The sequence below is a fragment of the Aristolochia californica genome, unplaced genomic scaffold (genome assembly GCF_029961685.1).
Source record: "Aristolochia californica isolate CCGP_79_NKW_82.1479 unplaced genomic scaffold, dmAriCali1.0.hap1 SCAF_2, whole genome shotgun sequence".
Lineage (NCBI taxonomy): Eukaryota > Viridiplantae > Streptophyta > Magnoliopsida > Piperales > Aristolochiaceae > Aristolochia > Aristolochia californica.
The window spans coordinates 2,135,436-2,160,835 of NW_027181881.1; the positions used below are offsets into that span (position 1 = coordinate 2,135,436).

The 25,400-nt window shown below is 38.3% G+C and overlaps 3 protein-coding genes and 1 non-coding gene across 4 annotated transcripts; 1 reads left to right on the top strand and 3 right to left on the bottom strand.

Annotated features, from left to right (window-relative positions):
- The first annotated feature begins 3,262 nt into the window (after positions 1–3,262).
- LOC137956438 (3'-5' exonuclease-like) lies at positions 3,263–4,174 on the top strand. Its single transcript, XM_068803936.1, has one exon. It carries the CDS (start codon positions 3,327–3,329, stop codon positions 3,969–3,971), a length of 645 nt encoding a protein of 214 aa, XP_068660037.1. The 5' UTR covers positions 3,263–3,326; the 3' UTR covers positions 3,972–4,174.
- A 1,378-nt stretch (positions 4,175–5,552) lies between these two features.
- On the bottom strand, positions 5,553–5,626 carry TRNAE-UUC (transfer RNA glutamic acid (anticodon UUC)). Its single transcript has one exon. It is a non-coding gene; the product is annotated as a tRNA-Glu (tRNA).
- A 2,326-nt stretch (positions 5,627–7,952) lies between these two features.
- Positions 7,953–9,576, bottom strand: LOC137956622 (WRKY transcription factor 23-like). Its single transcript, XM_068804181.1, has 3 exons — positions 9,173–9,576; positions 8,822–8,965; positions 7,953–8,698 (listed from the first exon to the last, which is right to left on the bottom strand). Exons 1-3 carry the CDS (start codon positions 9,511–9,513, stop codon positions 8,293–8,295), a joined length of 891 nt encoding a protein of 296 aa, XP_068660282.1. The 5' UTR covers positions 9,514–9,576; the 3' UTR covers positions 7,953–8,292.
- A 5,100-nt stretch (positions 9,577–14,676) lies between these two features.
- Positions 14,677–24,804, bottom strand: LOC137956810 (prefoldin subunit 3-like). Its single transcript, XM_068804443.1, has 6 exons — positions 24,477–24,804; positions 19,535–19,592; positions 19,323–19,394; positions 15,315–15,434; positions 15,109–15,210; positions 14,677–14,974 (listed from the first exon to the last, which is right to left on the bottom strand). The coding sequence occupies exons 1-6, from the start codon at positions 24,608–24,610 to the stop codon at positions 14,900–14,902; spliced, it is 561 nt and encodes a 186-aa protein (XP_068660544.1). The 5' UTR covers positions 24,611–24,804; the 3' UTR covers positions 14,677–14,899.
- Positions 24,805–25,400: the final 596 nt, after the last annotated feature.

A 25,400-nucleotide genomic window follows, 5' to 3' on the forward strand; every position in this document is an offset into this window, starting at 1 on the left:
AGGAAAGGAAGTGTGAAAGAAGTAACTTTAACTTTATGGAGGGTTTTTGGGCTGGGTTGGTTGGTTTGATTCGTTTGTCGGGTCAGGAGCATGATGGGCCTTGTAGGGAGGGAAGCCAGCATTGACGCTGACTTTTCAACAACGAGGTCGGTTACTACAGAGTGAGACGGGCCCACTGGTCCCCTCAGTTGCAGTGCATGCCGCATCATTATGTTTTCTCCGTTTCTACCGACGGACGGGCCCACTTTCCACGGTTAGTGTTGCTTTGGAACCATTATAGAGCCCATAAGATTTCCGTTTTTTTTACATCAATAGTTCAAGCGTATTGGAGGGTATGGTCAGGTTTTTTGAGAACCCGAGTCCGACTACATGGAATTCCACCATACCTGAGAGGCCAAGGAAAAGCCCCAAGCTCACCTATACAATACTTGCATAGGCAGCATTCATGAGGCACTTTGGATGGTGCTTGTTCCCACGTGAGATCCTTGGTGCTGAGGGCCCACTTAGGGTGAATCCCTCTTGATGTAAAGACAGGAAGTCTCGAAAACTTTCAAATTGTCGAACCCATGAATGATAGTCTTTTTTATCTGGTCAAAAAAGATGATCATTTGTTTAAGTGGTAGACCATTTCTCTTCCTTTCCTTTAGTTTTTTCTTTTTCTGATATTTTTTAGTTAATGACCAAACATCTGATATAATTTTACAATTATGTAACAGACGCACGTGAATCCTTCATTGCTTTCTTCATATAATACAAACTTAGTGTTTCCAACTTTTGGAAATATTAGTCAAGAACAGACTAATAAACCAGCAGAATTTATCCCCCGGGGTTCCAATCAGAGTAAGATTACGAGAAAAGGTTGCTTGTCTTTACTAGCAAGAAGCAAATCCCAAATTTTATTTAAACGCGTCGATCAGTGAGCAGAGGAAGGGTTTGAGGTTAATAATAATGGAAGATTATGTTGCGGAAAAGAGAACATCAACACATGACCAGGTGTTTGGTGGAATTCCTATGTGGCTTTATGAGTTGATAGGGAAGGGCGATCTGTTTCCAATCTTACCAGTTACCACCACTACCATCAGCTTTAGAACATACAAAGATTTCCTTCATTCGGGATTTGAATAAGTTCACCAGATCAGGTTCTCGGATTCGAATCTTAGTTTGGTGTTTTCTTTTCTTGCTTTTATATTAAACTAGGAGAAGCCACTAATGCTTTAGTGGGATTTTGATTCAATGATTCAAAATGTGAAGTCGCTAAAGGGCTACACACTCAACAATATACTGTTAACATGTGAATAAACGAGACGTTTTTTTCTGCAATTTCTGGAATTTGACCGTCATCGTGAAAACTTTGGTGTTTCACTTTGGTGTTTCTATGTGAGGCTTAATACTGATAGGGGGTTTGATGGTGAAGCAGACCACTTTTGGGGGTTGATGATGGCAGTGCTCAGGTGAGGCTAAGATGACACGGAGGGAGGTCTTGGTGGGGTTAGCTTTATTAAGGTGGCAATGAGTAGATAACGCGAGAGCTGTGTGCATGTGAATGGGAATTTGGCGAGACAGGACGGAAGAGCAATCAAAGTTGGGAACTGGAGCACTTAAAAAGAGAGAAGCTCCATTCACAGGTCGAGTTACTGTTAGTTTGCGTGGGCTTTGCATGATGAGACAGTTTGATATGTTTTAGTTTCTGAATCCATGCAAGAGAGCCAAAAAGTTGCACCCTCTTCGGATGGGGTGAAGAGTAGGGTTTTTATTAACTCAGATAAGTAATTTTGGGGTTAAACTTAAACCCACTTTAATATAGTTCCGGAGCAAGAACCTACATAAATTTTCAAATATGTTTAGTAATAGTTAGTTATTTTGAGATAAACTTTGACCCAACTTTAAATAAGAGTTATTAGCTTTTTGCTGCTCTATAGGATTTAGGGAGAGGATTTAGGGTTTGGGATTTAGGTTTTAGGTCTAATTTTTTATATATTTTTTTATTTTTTATTCTCTTTTTTTTATAAGTAAGTTGGTATAAAAATATTATACATTAAATTTCATGTTGTTTATTACGAAGACACAAATGAATAAAAATTAAATATATATTTTTTTAATATTTTTTTTAGGGTCCAAGTCTTATCTTAAAATGACTAACCAACTTAGAAAGATTCTTTCCCAACTAATAAGCTAAATATTTTTATTCTTACTAGTTTATATGAAACTATTCCTTAACACTCTTCTTTAAGTGTAGGCCCTCTGGGCTCTACATATGGATATTTTGGGTAGAAGCCTTCATACGAATACTTGCTCCAGTACTATGTGAAATTGGGTCTAAGGCCCAACTTCAAATGGGCTTATCTAGTTTAAGAGAAAGGAGAATTAGAAAAAAGTACAAATTTTACTTTATCATAAATCAATTATAATACCAAGGCCTTCGACCCAACTTCCAATGGGCCTGTCTAGTTTAGGAGAAAGGAGAATTAGAAAAAAGTTCATGCTTTACTTTATCATAGATCAATTATAATACCAATGACTATTACATTGAATGGACTAACTTTATTGGCACATTTGTTCTGCTAAGAAATATTTTTTGTCGATTTTTAAACATTTTCTAACAGAAATTTCTGCATATAATTAACTATTTTTTAGTGTTAATAAATATTAACACATTCAAATATATCTAATCCGATTCAAAAATAAATTAAGATTTAAGAATTTAATATTTAAATTCAGAAAAAACAACAAAGAATCACCCATTGAGAGTGGACTAATTGCGAAGAGAAGAGTAGCAATGGCATGAGTTAGTTGTTACAGGCTTTTAGCTCATCGATGATCAGCAGTTAAATCGTCCTGCGCGTCATTGCCGTCGACAGCAGCGGCTGAATATCCCCATGAGCAGAAGCAAGCAGCTTGTTGTTGTGTCCGGCGAACGTCCGACAGTCGCAGTTGGTGGCGACAGCCAACAAGAATTAACCCCGCCGCGGATGCGGTTTGGGCAGATTATTCCGGCGAAAAGAAGCGTGGGAGAGTGGTGGATGGCTGCCTGGGCCTCAGTTAATGGCAAAACAAAATGGTGGAAATTGTAGGTGTTTTTTAGGCTTTGGACTTTTCTTAAACCGGAATCAATACGGTAAAGTAGGAGTATAAAGATGTGTCTCCGAAGAGTATCTGACCTTTACTTGTATGGACTTTTCTTAAACCGGAAGAAACTAATCTTTTCGTATCCCACGACCCCACCATCTCCCTCTTTTCTCGCGTCGGCTTGGCCTTTTTATGTATCTCTCCGCCTTCCCTCTTTCCCAAACTACAGAAAGAAAAACCCTCTGGATCATCCAACCACAATGTCGATCAGTATCCAGGAGCACCCGGCCTCTTCAGACGAGGAGACGCAGCAGCTGTTTATCATCACTCTCTTCGATGATACCATTCTCGCCACCGTTACCTCTTACGCCGTTGAAGTCGAGCAGTGGATCTCCGACATCCGCAAAATCCATCACCGCCGTCTCAGGCACCTTATCGTCGGCATCGACGTCGAATGGCGTCCCAACTTCCAACGCAACGCTGAAAACCCCGTCGCGCTCCTCCAGCTCTGCGTCGGCCGCCGCTGCCTCATCTTCCAGCTTTTTCACGCCGATTACGTCCCTCAAGCCCTCGTCAACTTCCTCACCAATCCTAATTTCACCTTCGTCGGCGTCGGCATCGAGTCTGATGTGGAAAAGCTTCTGGTGGATTACGGTCTTGCAGTCTCGCGCCAAGTCGATCTTCGCTCTTTGGCGGCTGATAGGCTTGGAAGAAGGGAACTGGCAAGGGCCGGTCTGAAGACCCTGGCCATGGCTGTTCTTGAGGTCGAAGTGGAGAAGCCTAAAAGGGTGACTATGAGCAGGTGGGATTACAGGTGGCTCAAGTGGGATCAAATACAGTATGCCTGTATAGATGCATTTCTTTCTTTTGAAATCGGCAGGGCATTGAATGCTTCAGCCGTTTGATTTCGAACGTGCTATCGTTCCTTTCCGGATTTTGTGTTTGGCTGATGCGTAATAGGTTTCTTTGTAAAGGTTTGGCCCCTAGATAGAGATTTAGAGAAGTCGAAGTAGTGGAAAGAGGTTTTCTGGTACAACAGTATGAATTCCAGAATTGATGTGTTACCTTTTAGTATTCGTCTATGATCAGTTTCCCTACTTTTCTTTCATTGCAATCTCTGATCCTTGCATGTTTCAATTTGAGGTTCCCTAATTACTATCAATTTCTTTTTCTTTCTGTTCAATTTTTCAAATTACATACTATAATCTTTGCCCAATGCTGGATTTATCTGTTAATCTTGTCAGTGAATTGGACAAAGTGGATGGAGATTTATCTGATTTTGCGTCAGTTCATGGTTAATTGGTGAAACAGTAGTGGTGATCATTTTACAATTAACAATTTCTATAGATTGATTTCAGACGAGAGGCTTTTTTAATCAGTTTTTCTTTTGATATTATAGACCAAGTGTCACAATTGCTATTTCCCATTTTCTTGCGCTGGATAACAGGAGAAGAACAGATGCACCGGCCATTGAGGCAATTTTTCCTTTGATTAGTTCATGCATTTGTGATTCAAAAATTAATTAGTGTTATACTAGAAACACACAAAAAGACAGTGGCAAGCAGCAAAGAACCAACTGAAGGCATAATTTTTTATTGTCTCTTTGATTTCTTATTAGAACACCAGGAAAATGTTTTTCTTATCCAATTTTTAACTCTTTTGAGGTAACATGAAGAGGGTGATGAAGGTTAAAAAAGCCAGCAAAATTGAAAAAAAAAAAAAAAGTTAAACCTTGGTGATGAGGCTTGAGTTGCATTGAACTGAGCAAATGGAGTCTGTTTTAGACAAGGAGCAAGTGGTTTTTCTGTGTAATAAATTGGTGCTAATCTCCAGCATCAGTTTCAAATGCTTTTATCTGAACTTGTGCTCTTCTCATCTCAGGCGAAAACATTACTAGTGGTGATGGGTTCAACTCTTGACAATTTCTGGAAACTAATTTTGGATTTGTTTATCAAACAGCTTGTCATGTGACATTTCATATCATGTGTCCCAGCAGCTGAAAACTTCAAAAAGGTTATATTTAGTAACCAAGGATGCTAATTTTACTCGATTTTCATTTATGGGCTCTACAAATTCCCCAATTTTACTGCAATTATCCATTTCAGAGGTGGTCAAATTTAAAGAAAAAAGACAAAAAAGAGAATTCCATTGGTGTTGAGGCTTGAGTTGCATTGAACTGAGCAAATGGAGTCTGTTTTAGGCAAGGAGCAAGTGCTTTTCTGTGTTATAAATTGGTGCTAATCTCCAGCATCAGTTCCAAATGCTTTTATCTGAGCATTGGAAACTAATTTTGGATTTGTTTATCAAACAGCCTTTCATGTAATATTTCATATCATGTGTCCCAGCAGCTGAAAACATCAAAAAAGGTTATATTTAGTAACCAAGGATGCTAATTTTACTCAATTTTCATTTATGGGCTCTACAAATTCTACTGCAATTATCCATTTCAGAGGTGGTCAAATTTAAAGAAAAAAGACAAAAGAGAATTCCATTGCCGGGATTTGAACCCGGGTCGCCTGGGTGAAAGCCAGGTATCCTAACCGGACTAGACGACAATGGATTTATTATTAAGCATGATGATCTTTAACTATATAATCTATGTCTCCTTCTCGAACTCAATTCTTTGTTTATGTTGTGGAGATTTTTTATAATGTTTTAACTGAAGTTAATCACATTATTTTTTAAATAATTTTTTTTAACTGACATTTTTAACTGGGGGAAAGTAAGAATTTATGGATCAAAAATCACTTTAATGCATCTTAATTTATTTTTTCTATTGGATTAATAAAAAAAAAACTCATTCTTCTATCAACTTAACATTTGGAAAAGCAACAAGAATCAACAGAAAGAAATTTCCATCTCCAATAATCGACACATATACCATACATTTTTTATCAAGTAATTACTACTTTTTCCTATTGTTTTCTATTGGCAATACCATACTCGTAAGAAACAACTTGCCAGTGAAGAAAAAAAAAAAAAAATCCAGGCTTATGTGACAGGATTTGTTGAAACAATAAGTGGGAAGGAACACCCTGCTTTACCGAAATTGTAAATCCCATCTCTAAGCTTCAGTGATCTAGAGAACCTCCTTAAAAAATCCATCTTGTGAACCCAAATCGGCTGAGGCAAACTGGTCTCTAGCTTCATATGTAGTGGGAGTAGTAAACATCTCAGGTGAGTCGAGTAGGCTGGCCCAATTCATTTCACTGCCTAATTGAAACCGACTCAACCGTCGTATCTTTTCATGTTTCGTTATATAAACTCCAGAATCAAATCATATTGTATCTTCTTGGAGAACAGAGCCACTTTGTTAGGTCAACTCGTGACTCAGCTGGTTGATTCAGATTTGGGAGAGGGAGAGTTGGCAACTCGTGATCAACCCTCTCGTCTGTTGATCACGTGCAAAATGCAAATAGGAGGAAAGAGGCGTGAATTTTCACACCGGATCTCATTGCACCAAGAAAGAACCGACGAATCAATCCAACTCACGTTTCCTGGCTATTTTGGGAACGAACATGAGGGGCCAGGCCCTCTCACAACGTTCATTCAACAATGGCTGCTCGATCGGGAAACCCTTTGAAACAAGAAGCATTCCAGTCTCGTTTTATTTCTTTCATTTGCCTCATGGATTGTGTTAACTAGTCTCGTTTTGGATCTTTCTGCATGAAACTATAAAATGGTATGAACTAGATAGATCAAACAAACCAAAATACAAATCGTTTTGTGATAGAATCGGATGATAAGAAAGTGTAATGCGACTTTCGACATTAAAGATCTTAGCGGATCAGTTCAGTTCATTTCTTTTGCTGAATAATGAATTTTCTTAATCTACCTCTGCGTTTCTGGAATCTGGATCGCGAAAGAAATACTGTGATCCAGCACGACAAATTTCTTGCAAATGGCGAATCTCCGTCTTTATACATATCTTGTAGAAGAGGAGAGACTCCCATCACCACGCTTTTTCTCAAGTAAAGAAGATATCCGATCCTAAACCGAAAGCTAGTGATTAGTCCCGGCTGCTTCTCTTCTTCTCTCGCAACATGGGTAATTTACTTGATAACGGGAGAAACTAAATAACCAGAAAGCGTGATGAAGCAACTAAATGTTACTTCGTTTTATCTCAAATGAGAATTCAAAACACAACTAGGATACTTAAGACATTACTTCGTCTCAAGCTCGTTTCTTTAACGTTTCTCTCTCAAAGACCTACTGTGGATGAAGAAGATGACAGGTTCCTACTCAGAAAAGAGATAAAACATCTGTTATCCGAAGGTTACCTGCGTTTGGCTACCAAAAACAAAAAAAAAGAAAATGAGATAATCCCTAGTCAAGTTCTTCCCCGTTCCCATGGTCGATTTCCTGCAAGAAGATTCAGAAAGGCTTGCCTCAGCCTTCTGCTTTATGGGGATCCTCTCACAATAGCATGGAATAGAAGATAACCACAATTTCCTTGCAGAGACGAACAGATCCTTCTCCTTAAGGAGACCAGCTTATGAAGAAGACGTAGAGCGTATATGTTTTCACAGTATCTTACCCCATTTTCTACATCAAACTAAATTATCTCAAATCCAAGCAAGATGGATCTGGGTTATGGGTTTGATATGAAAAGGTCGGTAAAGGCCTTTAACTTCTATGAGATAGAAGTGGCATAGCAGCAGTACCTTGTACTTCCGTGTTGCACTCCATATGCACATTTATAGGCTGCCATTTACTGCACATAAATTTCCCAATGGTCCTCCGAGGCCCTTTCTCCGCTGCGGCGTTTTCACTTTCCTCGGAATGGAAAGGCATCAAGTTCCGAGGATCATTCTGCAGATTTCGCCTTCCTGCAATTGGGACCTGAACATTCCCATACGCGAAAGGCTGAAAAAGATCCTACTCGACTTGCATTATCAGGAAACCCTAACTTAGCCCTGCAACACCTCAATCCTCAGCGTCGTCTCTCGATGAATCAATGAACATTCTTTTTAAGTCAGAAGAGAGGAGAAAAGGCAATCTGAGAAGGCTAAAATACCAGCTCTGCCTTTACTGTTCCATATCTGAATCACTAGATACAAAGATAATACAAACAGCCCAATTAAGAAAAATAATCCCATTCCATGTAATAAACAAAGTCAGTTCTACGGCTAAAATCAGCAGATATCTGTATATGTGAAGCAGGATGTTCTCTCAGGACAGCCTTCATATAGTCAGTAAAGACAACTAACACATACCCACCACCTACTACTCTTTCCTCATGTCCGGCGGAACAATGTCTTGCAGCAATCCGTGGTCTCTTAGTAGAGTCGCTGCAGACGTGCAAAATCGCATGTCTTGGAGAAAGGACGAAGTGGCATTGGAGGAGGAGCCAGAGGAAAAATTCACAGAAGGTCGGAAGTTGAAGTAATACGGCTGCTGCTGCTGCTGAGGGTGAGATTGTGTCATTTGCACCGGGAAAGAAAAACCCGGAGGAGCAGAAGCGAAACCTAAGGATTCAGCGGAAATGCCGGCGGTCGATCCACGCGGTGCGACGGGGCTCGGATGCGTGTGCTGCCCTTCATAGGTGGTGACAACAATGGTCGGATCATCGCATGATCTTTCCACGCGCTTCTTGACACCGCACATAGCACTGGTGCAACGGTAGTAGCTTCTGTAACATGAAATGCAACGGAGAAAAAAAGAGCTAAAAAACCCGCGGGATACAGTCTCTCATCGGCGCTCATTAATTCGTAAGAAGGCAAAAAATTTCCTGTGAAATAGCAAATTTGGTTACCTCGGAAAAGGGCTATTTTTCACAGCTTTTTGTCCGTACTTTCTCCACCGATAACCGTCTTCTAGATGATCAACCTCGCTTTTAGTCATGAACGCGAACCGCGGCTCTCGCTCTCTTTTCTGATTCTTCTTTTTCGGCTTCAGTCTGAAAAAGAAAAAAATAATAAACAAAGTGAAATCTACTTTTCTGCTAATTTTCGGTTTCATTCCGTGAGGTGAAGAAGAAAGAAGCACAACAAAAATCGAAAATTTCAGAATTGAACTTCAGAGACGCTCTAGATACAGGCTTCTGCTTCGGAGTTCTGCACCCTGAAAACTGATTCCAGGCTTAAAAAGAGAACTAAAAACCTACGCTTTCTTAGTCTTCTCTTGGTCCTCTTCTTCCACGACTGTTTTCGGCTGGTCCTCGGTGGCTGCCTCCGTGGAAGACGAGGAGATCGAGGAGGAGTTGGGCGTCGCCGGAAGATTCGTAATATCCGACGATTCAGGAAATTGAGGAGCCGCCGTCGGTTCCGGGAAGTCGAACACCGGAGGGTCACCCAGATCTTGAATTCCTAGCAATTCCATGAAACCAAGTGAGCTCTTCCCTGGGGCCGCAACATCTCCGGCGAGATCGAAAATGCTCGGGAACGGAAAACTGGACGAGATCTGATCGGCAAAGGACGAAATCTCATTCGAATTCTCAGTTTCCATAGCTTAATCTCTGTTCCATCTACTCCCGGAAACCCTTCATTTTCTTCTCTCGCTTCTTTTTCCCTTCACTGGATTCTGAGAGAAGAAAAAAAAAGTGTGGTAGTTTGGGTTATAATCAGTGGGAGGCGATTGGAGAACAGGCTGGACGGGTCTTCTTCGCATTCAGACCGAAGATAGACGGTCACCCTGTACGGATACGCGGATCTTCTCCGCCCCGTGGGTACACAGACCAACGTCATGGTCGCCGCTTTCATACGGGACCTTTGACCGGATAACCGGCTGGTGTGAACGGGATGCAGGTACACGTGGATCCTTACGGCGGAAAAGGCTGTAAATCTCATTTTCGTTTTCACGCTCGCCCCGTCGCTCGTATGCATGTGATTTCCCGAAAAGGCTTCTCGGTTTCCTCTACCCTTTCACCCCACCCCCTCCGTGCACGTGTGAACCGGCTGTGGACGGTTCGGTCCGATTTCACATCTCGGAAGTTTGTCGCAAAGTGTGGTCCTCCAACCCCCGAAATGCGGACCCCCCCGACCTGACACGATTTAGCGCGTCACCCTCGCTCGCTTCTCTCCCGACAGGCCGGCACCGCCAATTCCCGATTTTATGATTTTATTCGAATTTTATTCCAAAGGGGGTCTGGAAAATGAACAACTTTCGTAAAGTGATTCATCCCTGCCTTCGTATAATATGACCTCTATGTCCCTTTTCATATTTTTGTCCATAAAAACTCCTCCCTTTCAAAGCTTCCAAAGCCTTTTACGTCTTTAAACACGCCATGGCAATGTCTCAACGCAGCTTACGGCTCCCAAACATGGACAAGATACACCTTCGGTACAAAAGTGTTTCCATCACGCCACTAATCTCCCCCCCCCCCCCTGGGACTACTACTTAAGATGGCCTCGGTGGTAACGAAAGCTCAAATTCAATATCTTTCATTTATGTGAGACACCTACATAAATAAATGATCCCCAACTCTAATTGAACTATTTTAACATAAATATTTAAGTTTTTTATTAAATTTTTATCCGGATAAATTTTAATTTTTCTAATTAAAATTCAAGTGTTGCCACATTGTGATGTTCCTCCATACCTCCCTAAGTAACATGTTTTAATGATTAAATTCATGTCAAATTTGGATTTATAATTTGAAATTATATTTTAATTTCATAATTTTAATATTGATGTTCATTTGAGTTTTTCTTAATTATTAATATACTAAATTAAAATATATTCTTGTCAATAATGTAATATTTATAAATAATTTTTTTTAATCCCAACTAATTTCCGTTAAATGTGTCTAATCCTGATTTCCCTCTTCTTAAATTTCAGTTTTGTCATCTCATTCAAACTTTCATTCATTATTTCGTTCAAAGTTCAAACCTTCCGGTAAAGATAAGGATAGCTGAAAGGGAAAGAAAACGATTGATTGTACAGTTTCTTTGTATTATTTGTAATTTTGTGGTAAAGGCTTTTTGTCAATAAATTTCATGAAATGAGGGACTTAAGTGGCATTACGGGAAAATACGAACCCCCTGGTGGTTTTTATTTCTAACCTGTCTCCTAGGGCCCGCAACTACCATCACACGTGTAAAAATCCAGTTTCCTCTCTCGTAAACGCCGAAAGCGGGCTGCATCCGTCCATCTACCCTGGATCCGACGGATGATGCCCCTTCCCGGCCTCCGAGGCTCGTGAGAGTCTACGCGGTTTGGGTATATTCCGCGGTTGCTTGCGTGACACGCTCTCCAGATTTTGTGTCCGGTAAAGCGGGTTAATTTAATCCCACATTGAAAAGTTAGTGGGAGCGGTCTCTTTTGAGTCTTTCCCTCCCTCATTATTTAAAAATGAAAAAAAGAATTTTTATATAATGTTGCTTCGTGGATAAGTTTGAGAGCCGCAAAAGAGACAAAGGTGATCGAGAGAAAATTTAAAATTCAGATTTGTCTTATTCGAAGTCTCGTCCGACTATCGTCGAACCCGAGTTTCGTGACTGTTGTCACGAGTCTCCGCTGCGGATATCGCCGTCGTCGTCCTCATAATCGTCGTTCCAGAAAGGTATTTTTTGCTTTGCCTCCCTTCGTGTTTTATTAATGTCGAGTTACTGATGTAATTATAGGTGAATAATTTAGAAGATGATCTTAGTGTTAATCACATACGTTTAAATTTTAATAATGAATGTCACGAAGCGCGAGGTTTTTTTTTTTTTTTTTTTTTTGAATACGATGAGACTTTGACTCCGCATCTTCTAGAGAGAAAAAAGAAATTGTATTATATGCAAAATCAAACATTAAAAAATCAAGATCGGAGGTGTTAGGCTCGATAAGGTGACAATTTTTGGAGGTTTCTCTACGGTCAGCTTTCATTTTAATTCGGTAGGTGTGATAGGGATGAGAGACAAAGACCTCCAGAGGAAAATTTTGACTGATGCACCGGTGCATGTGCTTGTTTCTTCGCTGGTTGTTTGATTAAATCGAATCAGGATTATAGATCAACTGGCCTTGTTTTTCTGTGTTACTCAAAGAAGATTAGATTATATTAATGATTCTTTAAGTAAATAAAAGATGCATTTCATGTGTTTAGCATTTCAATGTAGGAAGTTACTTTTCGTGTCGGTTTAATTATAAGAATGTTTCATGTAACAAAAGCTGAATAGAATTTATACCAGTTGTTTACACTCAACAAGTAAAAATATCAAAACGAAACTTGCAAATGCTGCATTGTAAGCGCATTTCTAGAAAGCACCTCCAAACAGAGATTTGGTTGGAGAGGTTTTTAGTCTCCTGTGTTTTTGTTCTGGTATGTCGTGAATCTATTCCGATGGTAGTTGTGGTGGTGGAGTTCTGGCCTTTTCGATATTTTAGTAATATTTTGGAAGTCAAAGTTCAAAGTCAAAGGTGCAGAGATGGTGAGAGTCAAGATGTCAAGCTGTGTGCTGTGGTGCTCATTGCAAAGCTTGTCAGTGAGTCAAATGAAAGGCTAGTTTAATAGAAGATTTTTCATGCAAGGACAAAATCAGCCTGGATTACCGTGCTGGCTTCCTTCTTAACTTGTATTCTAGAAATAAATGTACGTGAGGCCGTGCCCTCCCAACGATTGACGTCTTGACGAACAGAGGCCGTATCAGACCCACATGGCTTGTGTTTGATTTCTGAAACAGGGACCTATAAGAAACAGCGTAGACAGAGAAACTAGGAAAGAGGGGGGGAAATACAAAGAGTATAATGGCCGTGATTTGGATGGCAACTGGTCCAGGACTACAGAGTAATGCTTTCAGTCAAATTCAAAAGGGTTTTGATGGTTCTGGTCTCTCGAAATGATTGACCGAGTGAAAAGGGGAGGAGGGAGAGACAAGTACGGGGCTTCTAGTCTGCGGTAAGGATATCATTATTGAAATTAAAAACGAGACCAGTGCTGCAGTGTTTTTTTAAGCGTTGGCTGTACTTGAATTACAGGGACGCACATTAACTGTTCGCCCTCAAATGTGCTGACGATCTGCATGTGAGGGGCTAACCTAAAACGCTCTGGCGACGCGGTAGCCTCAAAATCTATTCTTGTTCTCTTAGCACCTGAGTCTCCCTTCTGTATTCACATCCTATCGACCTTCCGGTCACCGACGCCCGTTTCTCTGCTACCCGTAGGAGGAAGAAGTTAGCTGATTAGACCGCTCGAAGAACGAAAAAGGAATGTGGACTTTGAAATCTGAATAAAAAATAATTTTTCTCTTAAATTCCTGACACCTATATATCATGTGTGGTCTGGTTTATTCGGTAAGGTCTACTGCTATATAGTTGATTTATGGGTCCGATTAGTGATCTTATTTACCTCAAGGTAACAATGATAAATTGGTCGTAATGAGCTTGTTACGGCCTTGACTGGGAGAAATCGGTACTAAAATGAGAGGAATTGATTAGAAATTTCACCGTGGAGCAACGGATGAATAGCATTCAAGCTGCTGCTGGAGGTGGGGGAACGAGAGTCGAACATTAGATTTGATGTGACAAGGACGAATTGGTGTCACCCTTCTGGAGTTCAACCGACGAAAAAGCTTGTCAATGTGGTCTTCGTAAAGAACCATTTGGGGGATCTCCAACGCCTATCGTGTTTCTGGAAGCAAGTGAATCATTCAAAGCCTGACAGGAAATCTACAGCTATTTTTATTTCAATTAGGTGAATTGCAACGATTAATCGAATTACGCTATGGTCTCCTATACACGAATTTATATAGGATTTTGTGTTAATCAAAGGTCTGTAACATATCTCTGAAGTACTTGGTCGGAAGGAAATAGTTTCCAAGGGTGGAAATCTGCTAGACTGCTAGTGTAAAAAATTGTCCCAGTGGGATCAACCACAACTCGGTCAAACTCAAAGCAGATAACGAGATCTAAGCAGGTCGCGTCAGCTAATCCTAAAAAAGATTAGTAAAACAACTGTGATCAATAAATAAACTCATAATAAGATGATGATCGCAACTGTTTGCGTATGAAAGGAATCTGCTTCAGAGTAGATTAATCCATACGCTACCCTTTTAATATCCACATGCAGAGCTTTAACATTGGCCCGCCATTACATTTTACAACTAATGACGGATAAGATGAGTAGTCATCCACTCGCTTGCATCCATCATCTTTCAGTGTATAAGAACGGACGAATCATATCTAAAATGCAAAGAGAAGAGACACCGTTATACTGGGAAATAATATGATAATCCCACATCATGACACATCTCTATCAGAATACTGTGCCCTGTCGAGAACACTGTGAGAGAAGGAAAATCCCACAGGATCTCTATTTCTAGTGGTCACCTCAAAGCTGCATGGAAATGCAGGTCCAGTGGGCCATGGCTGTAAGAATCCCTTTGCGTCAAGTTTTGAAATGCCTAGAGAAAGTTAAGCATCTCGGTATGTAGCTCACCTACGCACCAACAGAAGCCAACCACCTTGGCCCCCCATGGACAAGGACCCCCAAGTAGATACGGGTGGTGCTACTCCCTAGGCCGAATACTCCGGTCACTGCAGCATGTTAATGTTCAAGGGTACTCGATAGTGAGGAAAGAACGAAGAGGGAAGAAATAGACGAGATCATTTTATTCTTTTGAATAGCATGAACGACAACACTTCAGTGTGCAAGAGAGTATTGCTGAAGATTGCAAGAAACAGTACAGGTGAACTAAAAAAGGCATTAGCGATAAATCTTTCTGCATAAAATGTTACACGGAAGCAGGTTCACCAATTGGATATGAATTTTGATAAAAACATTTTAACTCGGCCAACATAAATTAAACAGAAACAGACTGATTTTACACACTCAAGGAAAACAGATTAAATTAGACAACCAAGACCCACTGACAACATCTCATATTTCTCTCTGTAGACTGTTTCAAGAAGGTCAACTGTCTTTCTGAGTCGTTTGCTTTAGTCTGCGATGATGAACATCCCAATTGTACACTCGAGCGATTGTTACCTGCTTAAACATCAGTTATGAATTGCTCAGATAAATGACCTAATATGCCTAATGGTTGTATTGAAACAAGCCTAAAACACTTATCAAATGAATGAACGGATAAGGAAAGAGACAAGGGTGCAATATGGATTTGCCTGAGTTATAGTAACCTGGTCCCTCAGGAACTGCATATCTGCTATAAGAACTTCCAGGCTAGCTTTAGCATTTTCCAGATTCTTCTGTAGGAGAGCATTTGCCTAGAGAACATGATTGACGTGTGAATGAAATGTGGCTCCTAGACTGGAACTTTAAGTAAATGGGAAGGGAACGCATAGACGTAGCGAAATATGGAACAACCAACCTCTTCACAGGAATACTCTAGCATGACATTTGCACCAAGCCACAGACAGACTGAATCCATATCCTCTATACGAGCTTGTGAATATATTCCCTCAGATACTTCAAAGTTAGCAATCAATGCCTGTACAATATCATTGAGACCACAAGAACCAATTTAATTAATAACAATATTTTCAGGCAAAAAATCTAACTTAACTTAAGAAACACAAGATTCTCCAGAAAAAAAAAGTAGGGTATTTTGGCAAAAAGATTTGTGCATTCAGGTTAAATATTTTTTTACAGCAGAACCAGTCTCAATTCCTCAAAATGTTGAATGGTGCTCGGTCAATCGTTTCCTATTTTAGATTAAAAAAAACGATTCATTAGTATAAGAACAGCGAAGCAATCTTAGTTTGGATTAAATCAATTCTCAACTTGGGTGCACAACCTAGAATCTACTTTTGACCTTATAAGTTGTTTTAAGTGAACAAGGTAAACCAACGAACAACACTCGGAATAGAAACTGTTTGTTCTCTTACGTGAGTAGATGCAATTGTTGGGATCCAATATTTTACAGAAGGTTCAAATTACTTAAGTTCAATATCAGTTGATCTTATTGCTATTGATGCATGGTAAAGGTCGCCAGATTGATGATATAAACCAGGCTCAAAAGGTAGTGTATTTTGTTTTGTAAACTATTACCGTCACAAATATGTTGTTGAAGAACAAATATGGAAGAATTTTACATGACTCTTATAGCAAGAAGTCTCATAGAGCCAGAATTAATAAGGTAGAGTCTTACAGGAACTTCACAGGACGAGGTCTCATAGAAGAGTCTCAATTAAAGGTGTTTTAGTTATGTTAATCTTTTATTTATGTTAAGTTATTCAATTGTTCTAGGACTTATCTTTTAGTATTTAACTTTGGGTGTAATTGGGACAAAGGTAGTTTAATTGTGTTAAGGAATAGTCCCACATAGATTACTGAGTACAAAGATCTTGAGTTTATTAGCTGGGAAAGAGGTTTCCCAAATTGGCCAATCATTTTGGGATGGGCCTTGGACCCAACTTTACATGGAATCAGAGCAAGTACTCATATGTGGGCCTACACCTAAACTATCTCCTTGTAGAGCCACAAAAGAGGGTCTACACTTAAACTATCCACTTATAGAGCTACAAAAGAAAGCCTACACCTAAACTATTCACTTGTAGAGCCACGAAAGAGGGCCTACACCTAAACTATCCACTTGTAGAGCCACAAAAGAGGGCCTACACGTGAGGGAGAGTATTAAGGAATAGTCCCACATGGATTACTGAGTACAAAGATCTTGAGTTTATTAGCTAGGAAAGAGGTTTCTTAAGTTGGCTAGTTATTTTGGGATGGACCTTGGACCCAACTTAACAAATTGTAATTGTATTTTACTAGTTTCCTCTATTATAAATAGAGGTTCATTGTATTCAAATTAAAACAAGTTAGTAAAAAAATTCTCTTTTCCAAAAATTCAGTGGGTTCTGTGAATGGACTTGGTCCACCCATAGAGATAATGTGATCCTTTTCTAATCTATCATCTCTAGTAGTTTGAAGTTTTGTACAAACAGAAATCGATATTTGAAGCAACAAAAGTCAAACTACAAGAGAGGCTCGAGTAGCCGCAAAAAAATCATCTTTCGAGGGGTTTTATGCCATCAAGCACAAGACTTTATAAGTAGAATTATATGTCAAAAAAACGATTTGTAAGTCTAGTTTCTTACCTATCAAAACATTCTTAAATCTATGTTTTCTAGAGAGAGATATCAATATTGGAAGACTCAATGGTCATGCTGGCCACAAAAGTTAAGAGTATCTAGTTCGACCAGATTACAGAGTCTGAAATCTATCAAATTCTTTATGTCAAAAGAAATATATTTTTTCAAGATATATTATACTTTAATGAAAGGTTTTGAAATCTAATTTTAGAAGGAAACAATTTCATGTTAATCTGATCTATATGTAAGGAGATATTGGCTTTAAGTTACAAAATGAAGCGAATCAAGAGGTCATAATAGATTCAAGAACGAAGCATTTTAGGTCAAATTAGGTATCAAATTAAAGCTCTTTGACTCTAGTTTCTTGAACAACAAACCATTTATGATTCTGATTTATATTGTGGAAAATATTGGTATCAGAAATACTAAAGATTAGGTCTGTTGAAAATCTCTCATTTTTTCTATTTTCTCTTATATTATCTCTTCATGCATTAATGTGAATTGAATTTCCTTTTCTCTTAGAATCCTAGTTTTTTAGCTAAATTTCACTTCTAATCAGAGAGTTTAAGATAGACTTAATCACTCCATGATGTGTACATTCAAGTTATGCAAAAATTTCCTGCTTTGAAGTTGTTTTCAAGTTTTAATTTTTGTTACTCAGTATTGTATCTTCTGCATCATCAATTTTGAAAATTGTGGTCATTCCAAAAAAAGTTATACTTGGTCAAATTTATTAAGTTTTACCGTTATAGTCTCTTGTTGTTTTTTTTTTTTAAATGTCACATTCTAGATTCATTTGGAAGTATGCGTTGCATAGTCGCCTCCTTCCGTTTAAAGTTGTCTTCCTCTAGTATTTATTCAGTTTATACTCTTGTACATTCATCACTTCAAAGTAATTTCTAGACCCTCTACCTAAAAAGTATAGGAGTGTGTGTCCAACATCTAGCTCAAGTCAAGTCTTTTGTTCTTCACATAAGAGGTGATTCGGGGTTTAAGCTACCCTTAAGAAGTGAGTAGTCTCTTTGTCGTGCCCTAATGTTGGGCCATTTTTTCACCTTTAAAATTGAGCAGAGTGTGTTTCAAACTATGACAGTTTTGACTGGTGTATGGAATTTTGTCGTACGGCTAAGAGTTTTTCTTTTCCCATATTATGTTTTGTCTAAGTTAGATTTATATGTTTTTGTTATCCCTGGGTTGAAGGGGAGAAGTACAAGAACAAGTACAAGAAAGAAGTATTTTGTTCCACATGTTGTGGTAATTTTTATGTGACCAAAATATTCAAGAAAGTGGGAGAACAAAAGATAAAGATTTTATATCTATGAAAATATTTTTAGCAAATGAAGTTTGAAGACCAAGATTGAATACCAAAAATCCATTTCAGTATAGGCTAAAGTTATAAACTCCAGTTTGAGGGGGAGTGTTAAAGAACAGGTATGGAAGAGTTTTATATAACTCTCACAACAAAAAGTCTCACCAGGCCAAAATTAACATGGTGGAGTCTTACAGGAGTCTCACAGGAGGAGGTCTCATAGAAGAGTCTCAATTAAATGTTTTAGTTATATTAGTCTTCTATTTATGTTCAGTTATTCAATTTTCTAAGACTTATCTTTTAATGTTTAACTTTAGGTATAACTGGGACAAGGGTAGTTTAATTATAATTAGATCCTATTAATTTCTTCTATTATAAATAGAGACTCATTGTATTCAAATTATAACAAGTTCGTGAAGTATTTCTCTTTTGAAGAAATTCAACATATGCAAACCAGGATACCAAATAATTGCAACGAAATATGGTCATCTCTTAGATAAAATGCAGTCCATAAATGAACTGAAAATGATCCCCTATGTTAGAAAGATGATCAAACAAGATTACCTCCAAACGTCAAACAACAATGAAAAACATAGATAAATAATTCTATTATTGGGAATAATCCAACATGATAGGAAAAATTCCATGGTCTTAGCAAGGTGTATATTCTACTAGACCAAATTTATACCTAGTTTATATTGTCCATGTTGCAAACCGGATGTCCAATTGCTTAGGCATGGATGTTAGGGGGAGTATTAATAGAAATATTCCTGCATAGGTTAATTTCAGAAAAAAACTGTGTGGTATTTGGTTGGGACCTCCTAACATCGGCTATTGATTTTGGGATGGACTTGCACCTAGCTTCAACAAATTCTAATGTTGCAAAACCACTAAGAGAAGATGCCGTTGATTCCTCCTAGCCAAAAAGTTTTAAACAGACGTTTATATAATATACCACAATATCATGGAAACGAACCTCACCAATACCCTTCTTAGCTTGCAATGTGGCAACTATATCCAAACATTTCTCAATGTCGGGAATTTTAGCCTGATAGTAACATGGGAGGGGAAAAAAGTCAGTACTGAAGTATTTAATTAGAGCAACATAATGAAGTAAGTTCTTGATAAGACAGTGCACCATTCATGTACAATGTTTTGGAAAAAGAGATAAAACACAGAGATATAAACCTGTAGATCCCTCTGCTGAGCAAGAAGTTTCATCTCAACGATCTTGTACTGCTGAAGCCTGTAAATGAGTAAAGTCATTGACTTTTTAAACACAACATCGTAGGAAAGTCAGACTTCATTATTTTTTCTTTTCAAAATTTTCTTATTGCCTTCCTACTGGATCTTCAACTACTGTGCAGTTCATCTTGAGAAGACGTAAAAACATAAAGAGAAACGGAGAAGAAACTGAGAAGATGAGAAAGAAAAGGAAAGAGAGTAAGGAGCTCTTGGACAGGTCTTTAGAAGAGTAGCCAAAATTTTTAATAGTTTTTATTAGTAACAGTATTTAAAAAATGATAGTTTTACAAAAATTCACAGAAAGAGAATTGCTGGGATCCAAAGTGCAAATTGACATCGGCTTTTAAACAGAAAAACTTACAAAAAATTGCTACATTGTAACTTAGGAGCTGACAAAAACTATGACATAAAGAACAGTGACTTTTAACTCATATCTGACAAGAAATCGAGTACAAAACGACTTCCATCATTTGTATATCTTACAAATCTTATTGTCTTATTTTATATTTTTCATTACCATTGGTGTTCCTTGCAAATGTAACTCCTCAAACAACTGTAGGCTGCCCATCATCGGCTGCTCACACTTTTTTCTCTTGTAGAACAAAACTGGCTTCAACACCATAATATGGTTTATGTAATGTGCAAACTGTCTCATGAGGTGAACTAGATGTACTGAAATTGATAGCAATTATTCCCTAGGGTACATCACTGTTCACTTCTTAAAATTTACACCATTAGAGAAAATTATATTGGCTGAATAGCTCAAAAAGGATTATTGCTTAAATATTTTCCAGAAAGTAAAGGACAAATTAATTATTTCTTTCCATGAAGAAGAAGCTGGTATTGCTGGCAGAACCTAAGCTGGAGATTGATTGTTCAGTGGTCATCATTGTCCATTACCTTCAGTAGGAATGTGAAACCAAGTTGCACCAACCCATTGCTAGTATAAACCTGTTACATATATGTAGCATGATTTTATCCAAAGACATTTGACACATCATTGAATGTATAGTTTTTATTTATTTATTTATTTTTTTGAGTGGAAATGTATAATCATTTGTGACAATTCTGACTTTGAATCTAACTACTTTTGGATGCCTCAGATTTCCTAAATCGATCTTCATTGCCATAGATAGGGATGACAGCAAGGTGGGTTTCAGAAACAAACATTCCCCCCTAGTACTGGGATTGATTTTTCAACCTCATCTCTATGGTTTTTTCCTTGTGTATAAAAAAAAGGCATGTTCAATAAAAAAAAAGTGTCTACTGCATTATAAAAAAGGTACCTAATTCTTGCACTCATTACTATTTTGAGTATTAAAAAATGTTAAAAAGGTCTATTAATTTTTAAAAAATGCATGTAATGAAGTAATGTAGCAAATTTTTATATGGGGATGAATTTTTGCAGGCTGGGGCAGGTTCCCCAACCAATAATTAAATATAATATCTATAGACACCAAAAAAAATTTAATAGCTTAGATCATTAGGCCAAGACCCCGATCATCTAAGACAATGATGGATGGTTCAAATTGCATATTTGCAAAGAGAAGGTCTGACTGATCTCAACTATACAAAGGGTAACATGAAGGTTGTACAAGTGTCACCCTCAAACAGAAACACATGTTATTTCCTACAAGTGATGCATGTCACTATGAGAAACAGATACATATCTTGACTATTGATGGTTTTGAAATTAGAAAACCACGTGCATGAGACAAAAAGCACGAAATGGGTTCTTACCTTATTGTTGAATAAAAAATGGTAGCGGAGTGGGGTTTGTGCAGAACCTGCTTTGACCTGCTAAATGTGGGTATGAGAACTCTAAATCCCTGCACAAGTTTGGAACATGGACAGGTTTTTTTGTCCTTGCCTCTCAAAAACCTGTTCATGCATAAATTTATGCTATACTATGAACCTTTTTTAAAGCTTAAAATGGTAAAGGATTAATGAATTAGACACATTTTCTTTTTAATGAACATGCTTTTTTTTTTAATGCACAAGGGGCTGTAGTGATAAGGTTGAAAAATCAATCCCATCTATGGGATGGGGCGGGGTAAGGCAGGTCGAGGACGTGTTTGTGGTGCAGAGTGGGATTTTCTAAAACCTGCCTTGAACTGCCATGCTGCCTTCACCATGCTCAATGCAATAGGAGATTTTACCCTTTATAAGTTTATCCTCAACAACTTAGTCACACACACCTGCCCACGAGGACATTCTCGCACTAGCATGTGTGGTCTCATGCATGTGCTACTTCGCTATACGTGTGGGAATGTACACACATGTACATGTGGGGCCTAGTCACACAAAGTGACATGTTGGGGGCTAGATGACGGTACTCTATTACAAAATGGTGAAGATGATTCAATCATAGTGAACAGTTATATAGAACCATCGAGATTAGATTTAATCCGTTGGATAAAACAATTGCATAGCTCAACCATCAAATCAAGCAGTAATACATTGGATTGTTAGATAGACGAGTATAGATCTTACATCCAGATCATCAGCAAGATCAGGGGATGGTTTTTTAATGTTGGGCAGAATGCTCTAAAAATAGAGCAAAGAAGAGATGAGAGTACACAACAAGAATTAGAAAAGTTCACTGTAAATCATGAGTTTTGTGAGGTGCCTTGAAAATTCTGATCAGTGCTCTTGTCCTCTAGGAGTATTTTTTTTTTATCTATTTGGTGGTGCATGAAATCAATCATTGTAAAGTACAAGCAGCCAGCAAAGGTTCTGCCATATTTGTGTGGAGTTTTTAGTATAGTGTATATGGCTAAGAACCTAACGGTCAATTGTACCATGGGAAGAGGCCATCAACATCTAATGCACTTGAGATGAATCTCTCTTGAGGACATTGGTCAAGTGACATTTCATGTACTATTTAGATTATTTACTTTTTGCGGCTTGTCAAGAAAGGAACTGAAAAAAGGTGCATGACAACACCAATTTTAATTCCAATGGATTCCTTACTTGTCACATGCTTATTTACAATAAATTTGAAAGAGATTTATCTCCTTAACTGCACAGGATGCTAGCAGCCTCTTCTTAGGATACAACAGGTTGTTGGGTTTTTAGACACGTGTTGTATTAAGAACGCCACACAAACTCAATGAAACCGTTTTTTATTGTTTGTACTTTTCAGAACAACTGATTTGACACACTCTTCAAATGGATCAAAGGGTCACTCTTTTCACAAGAACAAGAGCACCTCTCCCAATTCTCACAGAATCACACTAGGAACCCTAGGTTAAAACACTTCTCAGGTTTTTCCAGTATTTGCTCTTGTCCCTTCGTTGCTCCTATTAATATAGTGTTCAACTCAATCTTGTAAATTTGCCCATTTCATCAAGGGAATGATCTGTAGATGCCATATGATAGATCCGTAATTGTCTTATCAAACAATTCAGATCCATAACAGTTAATCTGATGGTTCAGTTTTTTAACTGTTCACCTGATAGTTCAGATCTATAAATATCTATGAGATTGTATTTTCCAGGTTGTGACATAAAAGAGAGTAATTACCTAGCCCACACATGTCATATGTGACAGGGGTAGGGTCCATATGTTCACATATTGGCATGTGCCCATGCATGACGCAAAAAGGTCCATACATGTATACACGAGTGTGACAGAACCTCACACTTATGTATGTCTTGCACGTGACTAGGTCTTTGAAGAAGGCTGAGCCTTATAAAGGGTAAAGTCCCATTGCATTAATCAATGTGGAACTAAACCTTTTGATTCTATCCTACATGTGTCCTCTGTCTCATGCGCTTAATTTTCAAATTTTAAAGCTCTGCCAAGAACAAATGGAATACAAAGGCTACATGTGAGCCACTGCTCCATGAGATTACACTTGGTGCACTTTTATTTGCTTTGAAATGGAATAAGATAAGTTAGTGGGGAGTGGTTTGATTGGCCCACATCCAGAAATACACCAAAAACATCTTAAAATTTTTTTAGACAAAGCTTACAACGGGGAGGAATTTTTCTCCAATTCTATTCTAACTCCTTGAGCCATTAAACGGAGTACAAGATCAAAGCCTCCTCATCAGAAGTCATATGGGAGTCAACTACAAAGAAAACCACTAGTTATGTAGAGATCAAACTCAGTCACTAATTTGATCATTGGATCAAGAAAATGGTTTATAGAGATCCAATGACAGGAGCCAATTTGGAGATAGTACAGACACCTAAAATCCTGTATTTTATTATGGCTTGGGATCTCTTAATTTTATAAGTTGAGTAATAGAACTCTTAAAGTGGCTAGTCAATGGGGATGGAACCAAACTCAACTTATATTAGTATTAGAGCTTGGTCTAAGCCAAACCTGAGTCCTTTCAGCAATCCACATTTCAGCCCTTTTTGTTTATTCGTTATATTGGGGAGGCATGTGAGAGGAGCTACTAGACACGGTAAAGACCCCATCTATCTTGACTTTACAAGTAACGTAATAGAACCTCCTCAGGTGGCAGTCATTTGGTGATACACTGGCCCAACTTATTATAAACAAACATTAGAGACTATGCCTAGAAACCTACATGAGCAAAAGAATCCAAACCGCTTTACTCTTCCTCCTGTAATTAGTAACGGTGCCAATCGTGTTCACTAAATTGAAATCACCAAATATTGTATTGGATTTCTCCGGCTAGGCTTTTCTCACAATCAGCTTTTTCCACATGTTTTATAAAATAAAATAAGAGTGTAAACATAAATTAACAAGCAATCGGGAGAGAGACATACAAGCTCGAGATGATCCACTAACTAGCAACATTTTTTTTTTTTTTTAAAAAAAGAAGAAAGTATCCACAGCAAAAATCTTAAGAATCAGGAACACTAAAACTAAATATTCCTTGGAAAAATATAGAACGGACAAACTGACCTTTCCTGCAGAAAAGTGAGAGCAGAGTTCACATCAAGACCTGATTGGCTGAGATAGGTATGCACATCCTCCACGAAAGAAGCTGCAGGAATGCCTCTTCTTTCAGTGACGCTAGTTGACGACAGAGCCGCCATGGAAGAGCGTGAGAGATGCAGACAGACTTCGAACTACAGTTTTTCTGTTTCCCTCGACTCTCTACACTATCGAGCGACGCAGGGAGTATTGTTTCAACTCCCAGTCCCAAAAGTCTCCAGTCGAATGTCGCTCGAATTGGTCGATAACGTTGTCTTGAGTTGGGCAAAGACCCAAAATATTGGACCCATTTTCAGCCCAGTCCAACCTAGTTAACTGAGCTCTTCAATGGCTTCCTGGATTCGCGGTTATAAAACTGAATAAAGTTTTCTTCAGTTCCTGTTCTAACCCTTTTTTAACTGGAATCAGATATCGGTCAATTATGAATAGTAATTTGTGTTTCTCGAAAGTGCATTTTCATATTTGTACAATATGATGTGCAGGTTGATCCAACAACCGATTGCCAAATTGGTTCAAACATCCCATGATGAGATCAACTTTAAACTCAGATTATACAAGCTTCAAGGAACATCTCAAGGTACGTATGGGATTTTGTTATTTTATAGTATTATTTGTATGAAAAAAATGGATTAAAGGATAATTATATTTTTATGATAAAAACAAAATTCAGTCCAAAGGGTATATTTATAATTTTTCAACAACTCAGATTTTTTCAAAGGGACTTCCCTCTTATGAGGGGTTGAAGATTCAGAAAGAAAAGAAATATATTCGTGTTTCACATTCATCAGGTATTTATAGGTGTACAAGATAAGGATTTCGCTATCACTTCTTCTCCCAAACTCATTTTTTTCTGATTGCTGCCCTGCCCCCAAGTGAAGTAAACTATCTTCC